At 40.5% G+C, this 14142-nt stretch overlaps 2 protein-coding genes across 8 annotated transcripts in view; both read left to right on the top strand.

Moving 5' to 3' along the window:
• The first annotated feature begins 11839 nt into the window (after positions 1-11839).
• On the top strand, positions 11840-12242 carry LOC121189623 (protein myomixer-like). The gene has a single exon (XM_041049950.1). It carries the CDS (start codon positions 12012-12014, stop codon positions 12237-12239), a length of 228 nt encoding a protein of 75 aa, XP_040905884.1. The 5' UTR covers positions 11840-12011; the 3' UTR covers positions 12240-12242.
• A 23-nt stretch (positions 12243-12265) lies between these two features.
• LOC121189622 (spectrin beta chain, non-erythrocytic 5) overlaps positions 12266-14142 on the top strand; it is a 28817-nt gene continuing 26940 nt past the window's right edge. For 6 of the 7 annotated variants that reach the window (XM_041049944.1, XM_041049945.1, XM_041049949.1 and 3 more), the window contains exons 1-2: positions 12266-12897; positions 13484-13573. In XM_041049944.1, the coding sequence (XP_040905878.1) occupies positions 12400-12897; positions 13484-13573 (588 nt within the window). In that variant the 5' untranslated portion in view covers positions 12266-12399. The remainder of the gene's footprint in view (positions 12898-13483; positions 13574-14142) is intronic. The other variant, XM_041049948.1, reaches the window with a different exon arrangement.

Here is a 14142-nt window from a genome sequence, read left to right as displayed (position 1 = left end):
GCCTTTTATGCCCAACTCCACCCTTTACACCAAAAAAGGACCGTGAGCTTCAGGGCGTTCATGTGGCACAGCCCCACAGTGGGCAGTATTTATTAGCCTGTTAGCTTGTTAACCTGAGGACATAATGGCTAATTCCTAATTCCTAAATATGTCTATCAATGCCAGGTGATTTCTTATTACTGCTATTCATAATACTACATATATATATAATATTTATTTACCGTAAAGACACACTAGTCCATCAACACAGTATTATCACATTTAAAACAAGCCAATTCCAATTTTCTCAACTTATCAGCTTTATGAAAACTAGCTTAATATTTTTGCAAGGATAATGAAGCATATTGTTTCCTTTTCACAAGATACCAGCACATAATGTTAGTGTGGCCTGAAAGCAGTGCAACACTCAATACTCGAAAACTCGAAAAACTCGAAATACTCGAAATGCTCGAAACATTTAAATAACACTCCCGCACATCGGCACTAGCGATATACACCGGGAGCCCCTGCCAGCTCCTACCGACTCCCTCGTGACGTGTTGGGCGGAGAAGCGTCCACTAGCAACCCCTGTTGGCTGCTTTAATCCTGGAGAAAACCCTTCTTCAATTTCACACTGACCCACACACAGTGTGTGGACTTTTGAATTACTGTCAATGACTTGCACCAGCGTTTACTGATATAGATGTTGAAATTCATGTTTACACATTTTTCATCAAGGGACTCTTTGCATTCCCCAGTGAACATTGAGTGTTTTCAAACAGGATTAACCTGTTTCGAGGCCCCAAAGCATTTTTTGGCTTGTGACTCCCACTTCCCACCCTCTGGCTATTATAATATTTACCCATTGCATCCAAGTTTCCATTAAGTACATTGCAACCAGCAGTGACAGCAGACTCATGGTAAGCCCAGAAATTTAGACACAAGCCAGTGGGGAGAAAGTACAGATTGAATTCAGGTTTGCCATGTGTCAGTGAATTTATGCTTCTTCGATTTAACACAGGAATATGCACCATCTAAGTGCAAAATAAGATTAAAAAACTGAAGTCTTATAACTAGATTCTGGCATAAGGGTTCTTTATAAGACAGGACCAAATTATTAGCTTATAAAGCATGACTCATTTTAATTATTATTGTACTTTAGTCGTACAAATGTACAATGGGTCTTTTTCACAGACATATCATCATAGAGGAAGCACAGGTATATATAATAAAATGAACAATGACTGAGAGCTTCTAGTTTTGGGGTCCTGGTATTGTGTATTATGCTTTTTTAATAATTTCTCTGTTTTTTTCTTGTGCAATTGTAGTTATTTTCATCAAGCCAGACCTGAAAAATCCCTTAAATTACACAGTTAGAGAAGAAAAAATAAATGTTTAGTTACACTGCTTATAACTCACATCCACATTAAGGATGTGAGTTAACAGCCACAGTTAATATTTGCAATAAGGGGTCGCAAGTCAAAAAGGTTGGGAGCTGGTGTTTTAACAGGCTAAGCTGGCGAAGGAAGATGATGGTGCAAGCGGATGAAACCACCCACCCTCATTGTTTACAGCTGTCGCAACCTAGCAACCAGGGCAACTATTTCAGTCACACACAATAACATTATTGCAGCAGAAGATGGCGCTGTTACACATGTTTTGGATTGCAGAACCAAATACATAGACTCCTGCCCAAAATGTTTCTGAGAATATGATCCCTACCAATTGGCCAGACAAAGTGACCAGAAGATCCAGTTGGTCTGGTTGAGGTACATTTGGGCAATGCGCTTAATAAGTTGATAGTTTGTGTCGGCTGCTTGCAAATCAGCAATTCATGAGGCTTGAAAGAGCATGGTCAGTTATCAAGCAGCATCCATGGAGATCTCAGTATTTTAGTGAGAAGTGTTTTTTTTTTTTTTTTTTTTTTTTTTTAAACACCACAGCATGGTAGAAGCATACTTCCACACGCTGGTGCAAGGCCAGTGTATTTAACCACTGAATAAGCCTAACAACCTCAGCTTATTCCAATGTAAAATTATGGTTGAATTGGGAAGTTTTTAGCAATGAATATGTCTTTGATACAAAGAAAAGTCCTTCATCTTCAAGCAAAACCTCCAGTGCAATTCCGCCAATAAATCAGAATGTGCTCTTAGGCAGCCTGCCTGAACTGGAGAACAAAATAGCCTTCATCTGAGGTTCATATGGGCTTGACTGACCTAATCCTACTGTAACTGAGGTCCAGGTGATGGGGCCAAATGAGAATAACTCTGGTGGAGCTTGTTATTTTGTAGTATGTGAAGCCTATCCCATACAGTCAATTTTAGTGGATCCCATTAAACAGCCTGTTTCACGAGTCTAGACTGTAAATATGACACCTTCTGCAACTTGATTTTGCTACCTAATTTTTAAAAGCATTGGATTACAAAGGGGTGGCTTTAGTGTGATCAGCTTGGTTCCAAATGGTCAGGCTGGAGTGAAAGCAGAGCCTTGTAAAAGGATTATGGCAGAGAGGAGCCATGTTACAGCTGCCATGGATCTGCCCGTATCACAGCCCAGGTCTGCTCCACTTAGGAGGAGCTTTGATTGATTCATTATGTGTTGGCATTCCAACCTCATGCCAGCTGCACGTCACACACAATGGTGAGATTGTGGCCGGGACTGCTCAAACGACAGCTGCCTATGGCTGTCCCCTTGGAGCTCTGATAGGTAATCACAGACCACAGACAGACATCCACTAAAAAAAATCAGTTACAATACATTGTAGGCAGAGAAGATTCTAAAATTATTATTACTTAAAAATCTCTGTGGTTCTTTGCTTTTGTAGAATCAATTTCTAGGTAATGCCAGTTCAATAAAAACCCAGTTTCCAGAAGTCCTGTTTTTTTTTTTTATCTCAACTTGTTAGTTGCATATGAAACATTAATTCTGATACCAAAAGCTGTGAACTCAGCAGTCCTTTCTTGTGCTATATTGACATTACACAGTTGTTGTTAGATGATGTTATTGTCTGGAAGTGGACCCAGGAATTTCTGCAAATGGCTTGGATTAGTTTATTTGAATGATCACGTCTGGGACACAGGATGTTATTTCGGGTAATTGTTTTGTTTTTGAGCGAGTACATTCAAACCTCACATTGCATAATGATATGGGATATGATACACCAATATTATACTAAGGCATGCATACACCTTTCCCTATTAGAAGTTGTGCCAGCCTATTCACCAACAAAAAAAAATGACATTATTTGCTTATTTCATGAGAGATTTTTCTTTTGTCTGACCTCTATTTACAGAGGGGATATGCGTGAGTAGTAGTTGCAAAAAGTGAGTTTCTCATCTCACAGGAACAAAGAGCCCAGCCCAGTGAAAGTCTTTGTAATCTGTTGCAGCTACACCCAGTTTGTTCTGCCTAAAAAGTCAAGCCTGCCATCCCACCTGTCAGCATTTGCACAGATTGCGTCATCCATCTGCCCTGCTGAGCCACTCTTTGACACATTTGCTTAGCGGTGTGTTTTACAAACTTTATAGCCAACACATGTGGTGTCTGTCTGTTGTTATGCCTTGACACAGAGAACAGGAGTTGCCCAACTGCAACATAGCTCTGCAAGTCAACAACAACTGCTAAAACCAACTGTTGTTCGGTATTCTTGGGCAGGCCCAGTGATGGAAGAGCTTTGCAATGCTTTGTGGCAGAGAAAAATACAGCCTCTGCTTAGAAATGGTCTATTTGGTTAACCTTTTTCTTTACCATGGCACATAAAAGTCCTAAGTGTGCTGTTATTATGGACAGTAAAACCAACTCCACGCAAAATAAACCAATAAATGCAAGGAAAGAACTGTTTGTTGATGCTGACATGAAAAACAAGTACTATAGTAGTTTAGTATAATTTGGAGCACTGTTTCTGCCTGCTTCTCTATTATATTAAATTACTATATTGAAATTGCCTGAACATGTTGTTTTCATGCTTTACCCTCTAATGGACCTGTTGAGGTTCCTCCATAGTTTCCACTATGTATTTCCATTGCCCAAAACAAGTAACATTCTTGCAGTGGAGCACATTCGTGGTGTTGTGACCAGTACCTCAAAAATGGCAAAGCTCTGCTTTTCTTAAGTCTAAACTGTCATAACTTTCAATCCTTCCACAGACACATACATCTAGCAGCTAAGGTTGGTGTTTTACTACAGTGTGCAGAGATATTCCACTGATGTTTAATGTACTGATTTGACTTCCGCTATAGCTGGATTAGGTCAACAGCATTAAGCAGTCCAGAATGATGTCATAGAGCATGATCTAACTCTGTGGCCAGATGATTAAATCATACATTTTCCTTTAATTTGGGGGGTTATTAAATGAACAGAGCTCCTCTCTGTGAGTTACTAAAGAAGACGATTGGTATGCGCCTGAGGTCATTTTCTCGCTCATGGTTCATTTGAATTGCTCTAAAATAGGAGTGAAATTAGTACTTTGTAGCAGCTTTTTATTGGTTAGGCTATGTTTCCAATTACCAATTAACCAACAAGCCGTAGTTTATAGGCAAAGTCATGTGGCTGAGCAGGGAGGCCGGTTATTGGACAAAGCTTAAAATCCGAACAGATGAGTGATTTAATAGAGTATTATCATTTCCACTCTGGTCATAAAAACATGCAAAAATGCTCATGTGGCTGTTAGGACTGGTGAGAGAAGGTTTGACCTTTCATGGCCATCCTGTAGCTGACCTCTGACCTGAAAGTCAAGTAAAGGTTTAGAAAATATAACAAAGAATTCTACTCTAAAAATCAATTTTTAAAAAATTGCATTACATTTGTGATACAGTGCAATGCTGTGTTTAATGAGAATGACATTAAGGCTAGTTTGGTTTGGTGAAGTCTCCAAATCAAAAGTGTTAACCCTCATTAAAACTGCAGTTCTCTGTTCTTGACTTTCATCAGACAAACTGTGGGGCAGTTGTTTAGGGTATGTGCTGATTTTGTTTGTTTGTTGTTTCTTTGTGGCTCAATCTCCACCCTAAAAAAAAAAACCTAAATGAAGGGAAGAAAATGCTTCTGGTTTCAATTCAAGTGCACAACATGGGGCAGGTGTGAAAGCACACTGGAGTCTCTGTAATCTCACTTTGAGGCTAAAACGGTTGTTTTCCTGCATGTTTGCCACCTGCGTTGACACACTCCATTCTCCTAAAACTATTTCATTCTATTTGATTTATGTGATATTGTTTTTGGCAAAGTTTAGCTTTTTTTTGGTTTGCATAATAGTGATTCTGATACTTATTATTATCATGTACATTGCTATAAAATAATTACCATTCCACAAGGTCTCTCAGATTGACTGCAGTAGAGGAGACAACTGGTGGCAAGGAGTATTTTCATGTGAGTCACTTTAATTATGTGGCTCACTTTCTATTTTTGCCCCACCTCATCCCTCCTTCCCCCACAGATTTGGGACAGTTGCTTCAAAGATTGCACAGCACCTGTTTTAAACCCAATTGGTATCCCACACCCTGTGTGAAGGCACTTGCACCTGCTCCTATCATCCCCATGTGATGCTTGAGTAAAGTAAAGTTTGTGTGTTCTTTCTTGTCATCCATATATCTTTAGCCTGGAACGTGAGAAGCATTGTTTAGTTACGTTTAATCTCTTTGAAGCAACAGTTTGGCCACAAAATATAATTCAAATGCTTTTCACAACCCTGACATGTGTGCAACAATGTGTGCCAAAAGAGACAGCAGTCTGGGTTATTCTACTAGTGAATAGGGCTTTGTGAATACCAACACCCAGCAATATGAACAATTTCTGTTTTGACACTGGTAGTTCTGGAGTGAAGTAAAGGTTATTTGAAAGTAAAAGTCCACTAGTACTTAATGCAACCACAAATTCAGCCTCCAAGTTTTGTCTTTTGATGGTACCACATGTGTTACTGCTCACAAATAGTGACTGAACCTTCCAAAATTATTATTAACATGTCTGCTTAAACTCCTTTTTGCCTTTTTACATCTGGACAATGCCCATTCTACTCCAGAGACAAACACTTTTTTGTCACTGAGTTTTATTTTGTAAAGGTAGACCACTGGTGTTGTGTTGTGTTTGTCAGCTGAATTTTAGCATCAACAAGCCGAGCATAGCTCAGACTGGTGTCAGCAATGAGCTCATCCATTCCACTAACAGGAGGTGACATGAGTGAGGCAAACAATAACGCAGAACTTTCAGTTAGGTCCAGCTTGTTATGTAAAGCCCTCAAGGCCACCTTGTATGTCAAAGTGGAGGGGGGAAAAAAATTACATTCGTTTGTCCTGTATTAAATCCAGACTCTTTGAGGTGAAGTGTAATGACGTCTTCATGGTGAGATAAAATGAGTGTTGACCCTTCTGCTTTTCAAGAAGGTTAAAGAACATCTGTGGAAGTTGTCTGTGTATTTATCGGTATTTTCTTATTTACCTCCAATTAGAAAATGACAGAGAAGAATTACCTCAACCAAAACATTAAACTAATCTGCAACGCAATAGTGGTGTTCAAAAATGACTCAAGATGTACTTTGGCTTGCCCACATTTTTCCATTTGCCTGAAGCACTCAGATGAAACAGTTTGCTTTTTCTTTTGCAGTTTCTCTTGTGAAGTTTTGAAGTACATCATGATTACAGAGCAGATCCATCAAATGTTTGGACGTGTAAAAGTTTCAGTGTAAATATGTAGGTTTCACCACTCTCTTGATTCTTTGTTTCTGCATTCAAAATGTTTAACAAGCTTCTCCACTTGGCAACACTGGCCAATTCAGATGTCAAACACACACACAGGCAAGCCGTAAACCCCAGGCAGGCTGCAGTATACGATTTAAGTTCCTGTATGTGATTAATAAATCATACCGCCAGGTCAACAGAGCCTCCAAATAAAGGCTTGAAGGCACCCAACCTGTAGCTGGAATGACATCAGAGGTCAAATGTTAAGTGTCCCTCTCAGGGTGATTGATACTTTAGGAGAGGGCAAAAATAAGGTACAGACTTTTTTCTGTTATTCAGCCTTTGATATGGGAAAATTGCTTCCTGCTGCCGGAGCACAGTCGCCATTGAAGCTATGATGTCACATGATGGAGTGACCTCATCCCATCATTCAGCCTGACTGCCACCTGAGGGTGGCTTCAAATTGCACTCAGGGAAAAGCACAATAATGGCCTGTATGACACAGTGTGTCCCTGCTTGCTGTGTATGGAGAAGGTGAAATGCTTTATACGGAGCATTATTTTTATTAGACTTCATTTTAATTATAGACTTGAATAACAGTTACAGATTGGAAATGTGTTTTGGCTCCAATTCACATTTAAACAAAAATGAATTAATGAAATAATAAGTTCCATGAAGCTGTACTTACAGACACAGCAGTGCTTTGAGCTAAACTCTAATGTCAGCATGCTAACATACTTGCAATAACAACACTAATATGCTGATGTTTAACAGGTATAATGTTTAATCCTGTTAACCATCTTAGTTCAGAAAGTTAGCAGAAAATACAAAGTTCAGGTGAGCCTGATTGGAAAATCATTATTTTTGTACAAAGGATGGCAATTTGTCCGACCTGAATAAATTTGATAATTCACAAATTTCCTTCCAGACCACTTCATTGACTTGTTGGACAAAATTGAATAGTGATTCAAGATTCAAGAGTCTTTATTCTCATAATAAAGAGTGACACAGAATTATCAGCTTTTTTCAAAGAGCTAGTGATCTTAAACTTTTATAACTTCTCCAGCGTTTCTGTTTCCCAACTGCACTGGCTGATGTATTTTTCTAACGTCAGGGCCAATTGTTATGGTAGGGCAAGAAATCCATTTAGGAGGTCTGAGTCAAAACAAAGGCCTTGTTGTCTTAAAGCCAGGTCTGACTCCTGCCTTTTTATTTTGACATGCTTACCGACACAGGCTTCTGACACTGTTTCTACTCACGATACCATCTTGCTGCCAAAGTTGGAGGCTGAAAAGAACAGAAATATTATGGGTTGCATGTTTGCATGGAGGAATGCTGCAGGAGGAGGCCAGAGACCATGGTATTATTGATGTCAGCTAAAGCAACCACTTTGCATGATAACCACCTATAAATGTGACCTGCAACATTGCATGATATTTAATAAGGGGAGATATATTTTATATAGGGCCATTGTTTTTTGGAACAATGCTGCCACAGTTTAATAACAAAAAATATATATATGCGTCATGGCAGACGTTGAGCTTCACTGTCTCTGCTTGCCCCCCTCGTCTGTGTGAAAATCTTGGCACTGTCTCTCTCCAAACAATGAGCACTGACTGACTAAGATGGCATTTTATTGAAGGTGATGTCATCCAACACTCGAGCTTGCTTTGGCTCTTCACGGTTGTGATAAGAGTGGACATGTTCAGAAGAAATGTGTGAAACAGGACTCCCAGGATTAAGTACCACAGGTGTGTGTGTGTGTGTGTTTGTGTGTGTGTGTAACGTCAGCTAGCAAGCATGCAGTCTCGTTAGGTCAAATATAGCCTCAGGTGAGTGACAAAACTGGGTGTCACAATTATTAAATCGATGATGAAAGGATTTGATACTTTAGCTGACAGGTTTCAAGGATGGAGCGTTTATGTTTTTAATAGGTTTTGATTGAACCCATGTCATAAACTATGTTGCAACCCATTCTGTGCTCAGGCCGAAGAGATTTGGGATGGGGGAAAAACCCATGTGGACATCATGAAGTAAATGCTGTAAATGTGGCTTTTGTAATGTGTTTATATTTTCCATTGTCCATGAACTGCAGCTGTCATGTTGTTCTGTTCAAGCACAAATCATTTCATTGCTAAAGCTGCGTATTAGCTTCAGTGGCTGACGTACAAAAGCCCAAAGGCGACCCATCTGAGAGAGGCTAGGTCATTGTCAAGATGTGGGTTCAGACTAGTGAGCTAAGAACAAGGGAATTTAAAGCCATATAGATCAACAGATAAGCATTAGTACAAATTTATGACTTCACAATTACATTGGCTCTTTGCCCTGTTGCGTTTTATATTGTATGTTTTAATGTCATTCACAGGCTTGACAGAGAAAACAACCTTCTCTATGGTTTTTTGTTCTCTTAAAGAAAGTAAAAAAGTAGCTGAATAGTATAAACATGCTTGTCTTACTTTAAAACTTTGCCAAAGACTTTCTGTTTTGAGATAGTCTGTTTATGCTTTGTCTGTCCTGCATGAAAAAAAAAGATCTTAAAAATAGTGTATTGGACCACTAAGGGAATTATTACATTTCGGTGGTGGACTGGTATCCAACATTAACCAAAACAGTTCACGCTGTATATTACACAGACTTGATTGTAATGACTTAAGATAAAGGTTTTAGTTAAATTGAGTTGGTCAGTGATGTTTTCTGTGTAATGCTAAGCAGGAGAAGTGTCCAGAAGTGTTGGGGTTAGACTTCTCTGGGCACTAAAAAGCTCAGACCGAGCACACCTGACAAAACACATGTGAAGTCCATATTTTCATTTTTCTGTTCTTTTCATTTCATTTTTTCTTTCATTTTTAAAACTTCCAAGCTTTTTCTTTTCTGATCTTAATCCAGAGCACAAACTTAATCTTATCTGTACTGAAACTTGACCAGCAGGCCGATCATGCCTTTGTGATGACATACACCAAGTGGAAAAGTACAGACCCCCTCAAGCTTCCATGCATATTCTCTCCTCCGCCGCAGCTATCACTCTCCTTTCATGCGGGCAGCTTTGGTGACATCACCCCTTGAACAAGTCTTCCAAGTCGTATTTACTGACTCTAATAAAATGGAAGATATCTAAGAAGGGGCGATCACCAACCAGGGCTTGTGGTGAGAAAGCATCAGGTTTTTATTATCGTCGTGGGAGGCAGTGATATCAGCCATCAGGCCAGACCTAGTTTGTCTTTAACAGCCATCCTCAAAAATTCAAATAAAGGAATATAGCACATATATAGAGATTTCAGATCAAAGCTGAGGTTTAAATTATTTGCAACGGATGTGGGCAGAACAGCGAAACGTTACACACAAGATGTGAATGAGAGCTGTGAGGAGTGAGGGAGGACTTCCAGGGTAAACAACATAAGGAAGGTGTTACAGTAGCCTAATCTGACTCGGTTGGCAGAGGTGGGACACCTGGTTCAAATCTAATCTGACAGTGACTCTGTGAGCAAACAAGTTTCCATCCTTTATAAATGTTTACAGGGTAAAACAGGGCATTCACAAACAAATCTAACCAATTGAAAAAAATAAAGAATAAGCCTTCATAAATTGTACTTAACATGTTTGCACCAGGAGATAAAAATATTCTTTATGGCTGAGAAGTATAGAAGTCAACATTAATATAAAGGGGTAAATACGGATGGTAATATGGTAAATATGGATTTTTTATTTCTTGCTTCAGACTGTACCCTAGGCTAAGCTGTGTTTTGGTTGCTGGTTTACCTTTACACAGCATGACTTGCAAAAAGGATGTTTCTGTATATTTCTTTCCATAGAAAACGTGATCCCAAATTGAATATAATCTCCCACATTTCCAAACTTTCCAGCTGAGCACAACCACCATTTGAGCTTAAAGTGGTGTCACAGTCACACAGTGTACTCACAGCACACATAAATCACACACTTTTAGAGCCACTCACCCAGCAATATGAGGAAATGGCATTTTAAAGTTAGCCAAACCCCTCGAACTCCACCCATCTAGGCTTCCGTGAACACCACCCAGCCTGGGCAGAATTTATCTCTGATTTCAAGCTGCAGCACATTAAAACTCTTCCTTAGATGACTTCATCATGAAACCAGAGCTCTTTTAAAAGCATCATTAACTATGTCGACTCCGGGCCTACCTCTGCCATATGGAGCCCTGCTGGGTTGTCCCAAAAAAACAAAACAGTCACACTGCAGACGTAAGGGCACATGAATGAATGTGTTACATTATTATCTGCATGGGTTGATATTTTGTGAACACAGATTTTTAAAAGCACCGTGTTATAAGGTGAGCTATGTAATAGCCTCAGATTCATTATAGTCACTGTTTTTTCTGTAAGTGGCTGAACTGTTCCTGAGAGCCATTGGACCAGGTGCTGGGGTCACGTCAGAGGGCAGCAAAGTGAAGAGTGAGAGTTCCTTTTTTGGGAAAAGCTTTCACCAGTGGAAGCAGATTCTCCTGTCTGCTCCCTGCAAATATTTTCTCTGCTGTCTAAGCCCCCCACCCCCCCGAGTAATCTCCTCTCCACCCTCACATATGCACACCACCCCTGCCATTCCAATCAGTCAGCCCAACATGTGCTCTGTTGAACCCTAGCCACCAGAAAGGAGTGGTAGGGGTCATCATCTGTTTGACTGTTATTTGCCCCCCACACTTGTCATAACAGCAGCTCTGAGGTTTAAGGAGCAGAGAGACAGGGATGTTCTGCTCCATTCAGCTGTAATCTGTGTGACAACTGCTCCTCACTGATGGGGAAAGAGGAGGCTCAGAGCTGAGGAAAGCACTCTCACTCCTGGACAGGCAGCGTTAACACGAGCCTCTGAAGCTCATTCTCTCCTCAGATTTTAGCAGACTACCCTGGATTTTTTATTTGACTTTTTTTTTTATTTGCCTCTGAAAGACTTTTCTGGTCCTGCAATTTTTTACACTGGAACAGAGCACAGCACCTCAGGGCTGAATCTGTTCCTCTGCACTTCCACGAGGTGGAGGTAAGGTAGAGTGTGTGAGAGTGTGTTTCAGCTGAGGATATTACCTCATAGAGGATAAGCTGTGATTGAAGAGGTCTAGCAGAGGTCTCTCACTCTGACTCCATTACTCTTTACTTCTTATCTGAGCAGATTTTCTGTTCGGGTTCAGAAGGGAAGTTTTGACAGCCAGGCTTTACAGCCCCCTCTCTGCTCTGTCGCTCCTGACAGAGAGAGAGAGAGAGAGAGAGAGAGTGAGCAAGAGAGCGGAGAGGTGGTGACTTCATCCCCTCTCTTAACCAACCCTCCTCTTTCCGCCTCCTTTTTTGAGCTTTCTTTTTTCTCTCTTTTTTTTTTTTTTGCAAAGCACAGTCAGGCAGCATGCCAGCAGTTTTCATCTTGCTGCGGTCCCTGGTTATCAGGCTCCTCAGTAGCAGACTGGCAGGCTCAGTGGCACAGTTCCTCAGGAGAAGCCTCTCTACAGGCGCTACCCACCTTGGCACGGCACTGCGCCACGTCTGGGACCGCATTCGATCCCAGGAGTCCAAGGAAGCCATCCTGGGCTGTGTGCTGTGCATTCTCAACATGCACAAGAAGGTGGAGAACTGAGCTCTCCCTTCACTTTCTGTTCAACCCTCTACTTGCCTGCTGGACAGAGACTGGACAACTGTTGAGTGAGGAGAGAGTAAAAAAAGGGATGTGACAAACTTTTTTTTTAAATGCTTATTTGGACTTCGGTTTATTTTGTTTTCTTATCAGGACACGGGTCATGTCTGAAAGTATTGTGAGGAAGGTGCAGCCCTTCACTATTGGGACGAGACTGTCAGTCCCCGCTGTGCCAAAATGCCAGGATTTTACACAGAGTTATCTGCAGAGCCCGAGTCTGGATAACTGTACGTTACAGCACAACCTGAACTCGCTCTACCTCAGTCGATCCCAGGTCTGTGCACATGGCCCCTGTCTCGTCTCACCTATCGTCAAGCAGGTAGCCCCTGTGAAGCACAGCCAAGAGCACATGGCAGCAGAGGACCACCTGAACCAGAACGTTGCCTCCCCCTCTGCTGTCTCCAGATCCATCAAGAAGATCACAATCTCTGGGAGAGAAAGATCAGAGGACAAGCTGTCAGTGGGACCAGCACAGCTTTCCATCACAGGGTCCACATCTGAAAACAACAATAACAACAACAACGTCACAAGCACATCAGATCCTCATCTGCCCAGGATTGTGGGAGTGAGCTGTGAGAATAAGCCCAATTCTCAATTTAAGGTACAGTACTCACTTATTAATGCAAATATCCAAATATACAAACAGAAAGAAAATAAAAGTTATTTGTTTTAATACTGCAGCATAAATAAAGCCACTTACTGGAATACAAATACATAAAGACAAAATTTATCTTTTCAAATACATAAATAAATCATTTACTTTTAACTGTTTTAACAAAAATGCTGATAATGCATATGCAAGCAAAGAAATTAAACTCAAACTCAGCATGGAGAGTAGACTTTTTGTACAATTCTTCAACGTACAATTACAAAGCTTAAGAATCCAGGCGGCTTTTTACCACATTTTTTGTAGTTTATAGTTATTTTTTTGAGGTACTGGTTATAATACAGTATCTTTATAACATATTGTTTGACACATTTATCCCGGCGGAATATAAAATCTTGTCGTTTTAATCCAAAATTGATCGAGATATTTGTTTTATTGCTAACTCTCTAAAAAGAGCTAATAGCAGTTTGCCTTTTGTTTCTCGCCTGCCACACTTTTCGGCGTCCTGTCCGGCTTGTCCTGCTCATGTACGGCTTATTCTCAGCACCACTCACAGCATATTTTTACCTGTGCGTTTTAGGTTTTACTCAGAAAAGACGGCAGTGATGAATTTCAGCCCACACACGGACAAGCCGGGGTGAAGCTGAGCGGAGACAAACCTGTCCAACAGGTAAGCTGCAGCTAAGCTAACCGCTAAATTAAAAACGACAAATAGCAAGATTTTGGAAAAACAGTAACTTCATTTTCGTTTGTTTAAAAAGAAAAAAAAAACACGACTGTGTGAGTATCATATTCATCCTAAAATAATGCTCTGATTCTGGGTGTTTTGTTGTTGACAATGATGCCATTTTTCCCGACTTTATTTCAGCCTGTGGAATAACAGTTGTTTTGTTGTGAAGCAGTGGGGTCTTAATAGCCAGCTGTGGAGCTGATGAATCTCTTGGAGTTTAGGAAGTGAAGTCATGTGGCGTATTCGCCAAACTCCGTTTATTATATTATACATTTGGAGCAAAGTTACACGGAGGTGGAAAACGAGTTGTGGGAGCAACGTGTCTTTGAACGCTTCAGAAATGGCCTGTTGTTTCCTCTTGTTTGGCTGTAATTTAATAAAGAAACAGAGTACAGAAGAAAAACAGTATAAGCATATTGTAAGATATTGTTTAAAGTCAGTGGGCTGTTGGATTTGGCCTGTTCCTTGTTGAAGTCATCAGTGTGTGTTGAGGATCAAGTGCTGTGTTA

Source organism: Toxotes jaculatrix, chromosome 11 (genome assembly GCF_017976425.1).
Source record: "Toxotes jaculatrix isolate fToxJac2 chromosome 11, fToxJac2.pri, whole genome shotgun sequence".
NCBI lineage: Eukaryota > Metazoa > Chordata > Actinopteri > Toxotidae > Toxotes > Toxotes jaculatrix.
Note: the sequence above shows the minus strand (reverse complement) of the source record. Positions and strands in the feature narration are given on the sequence as shown.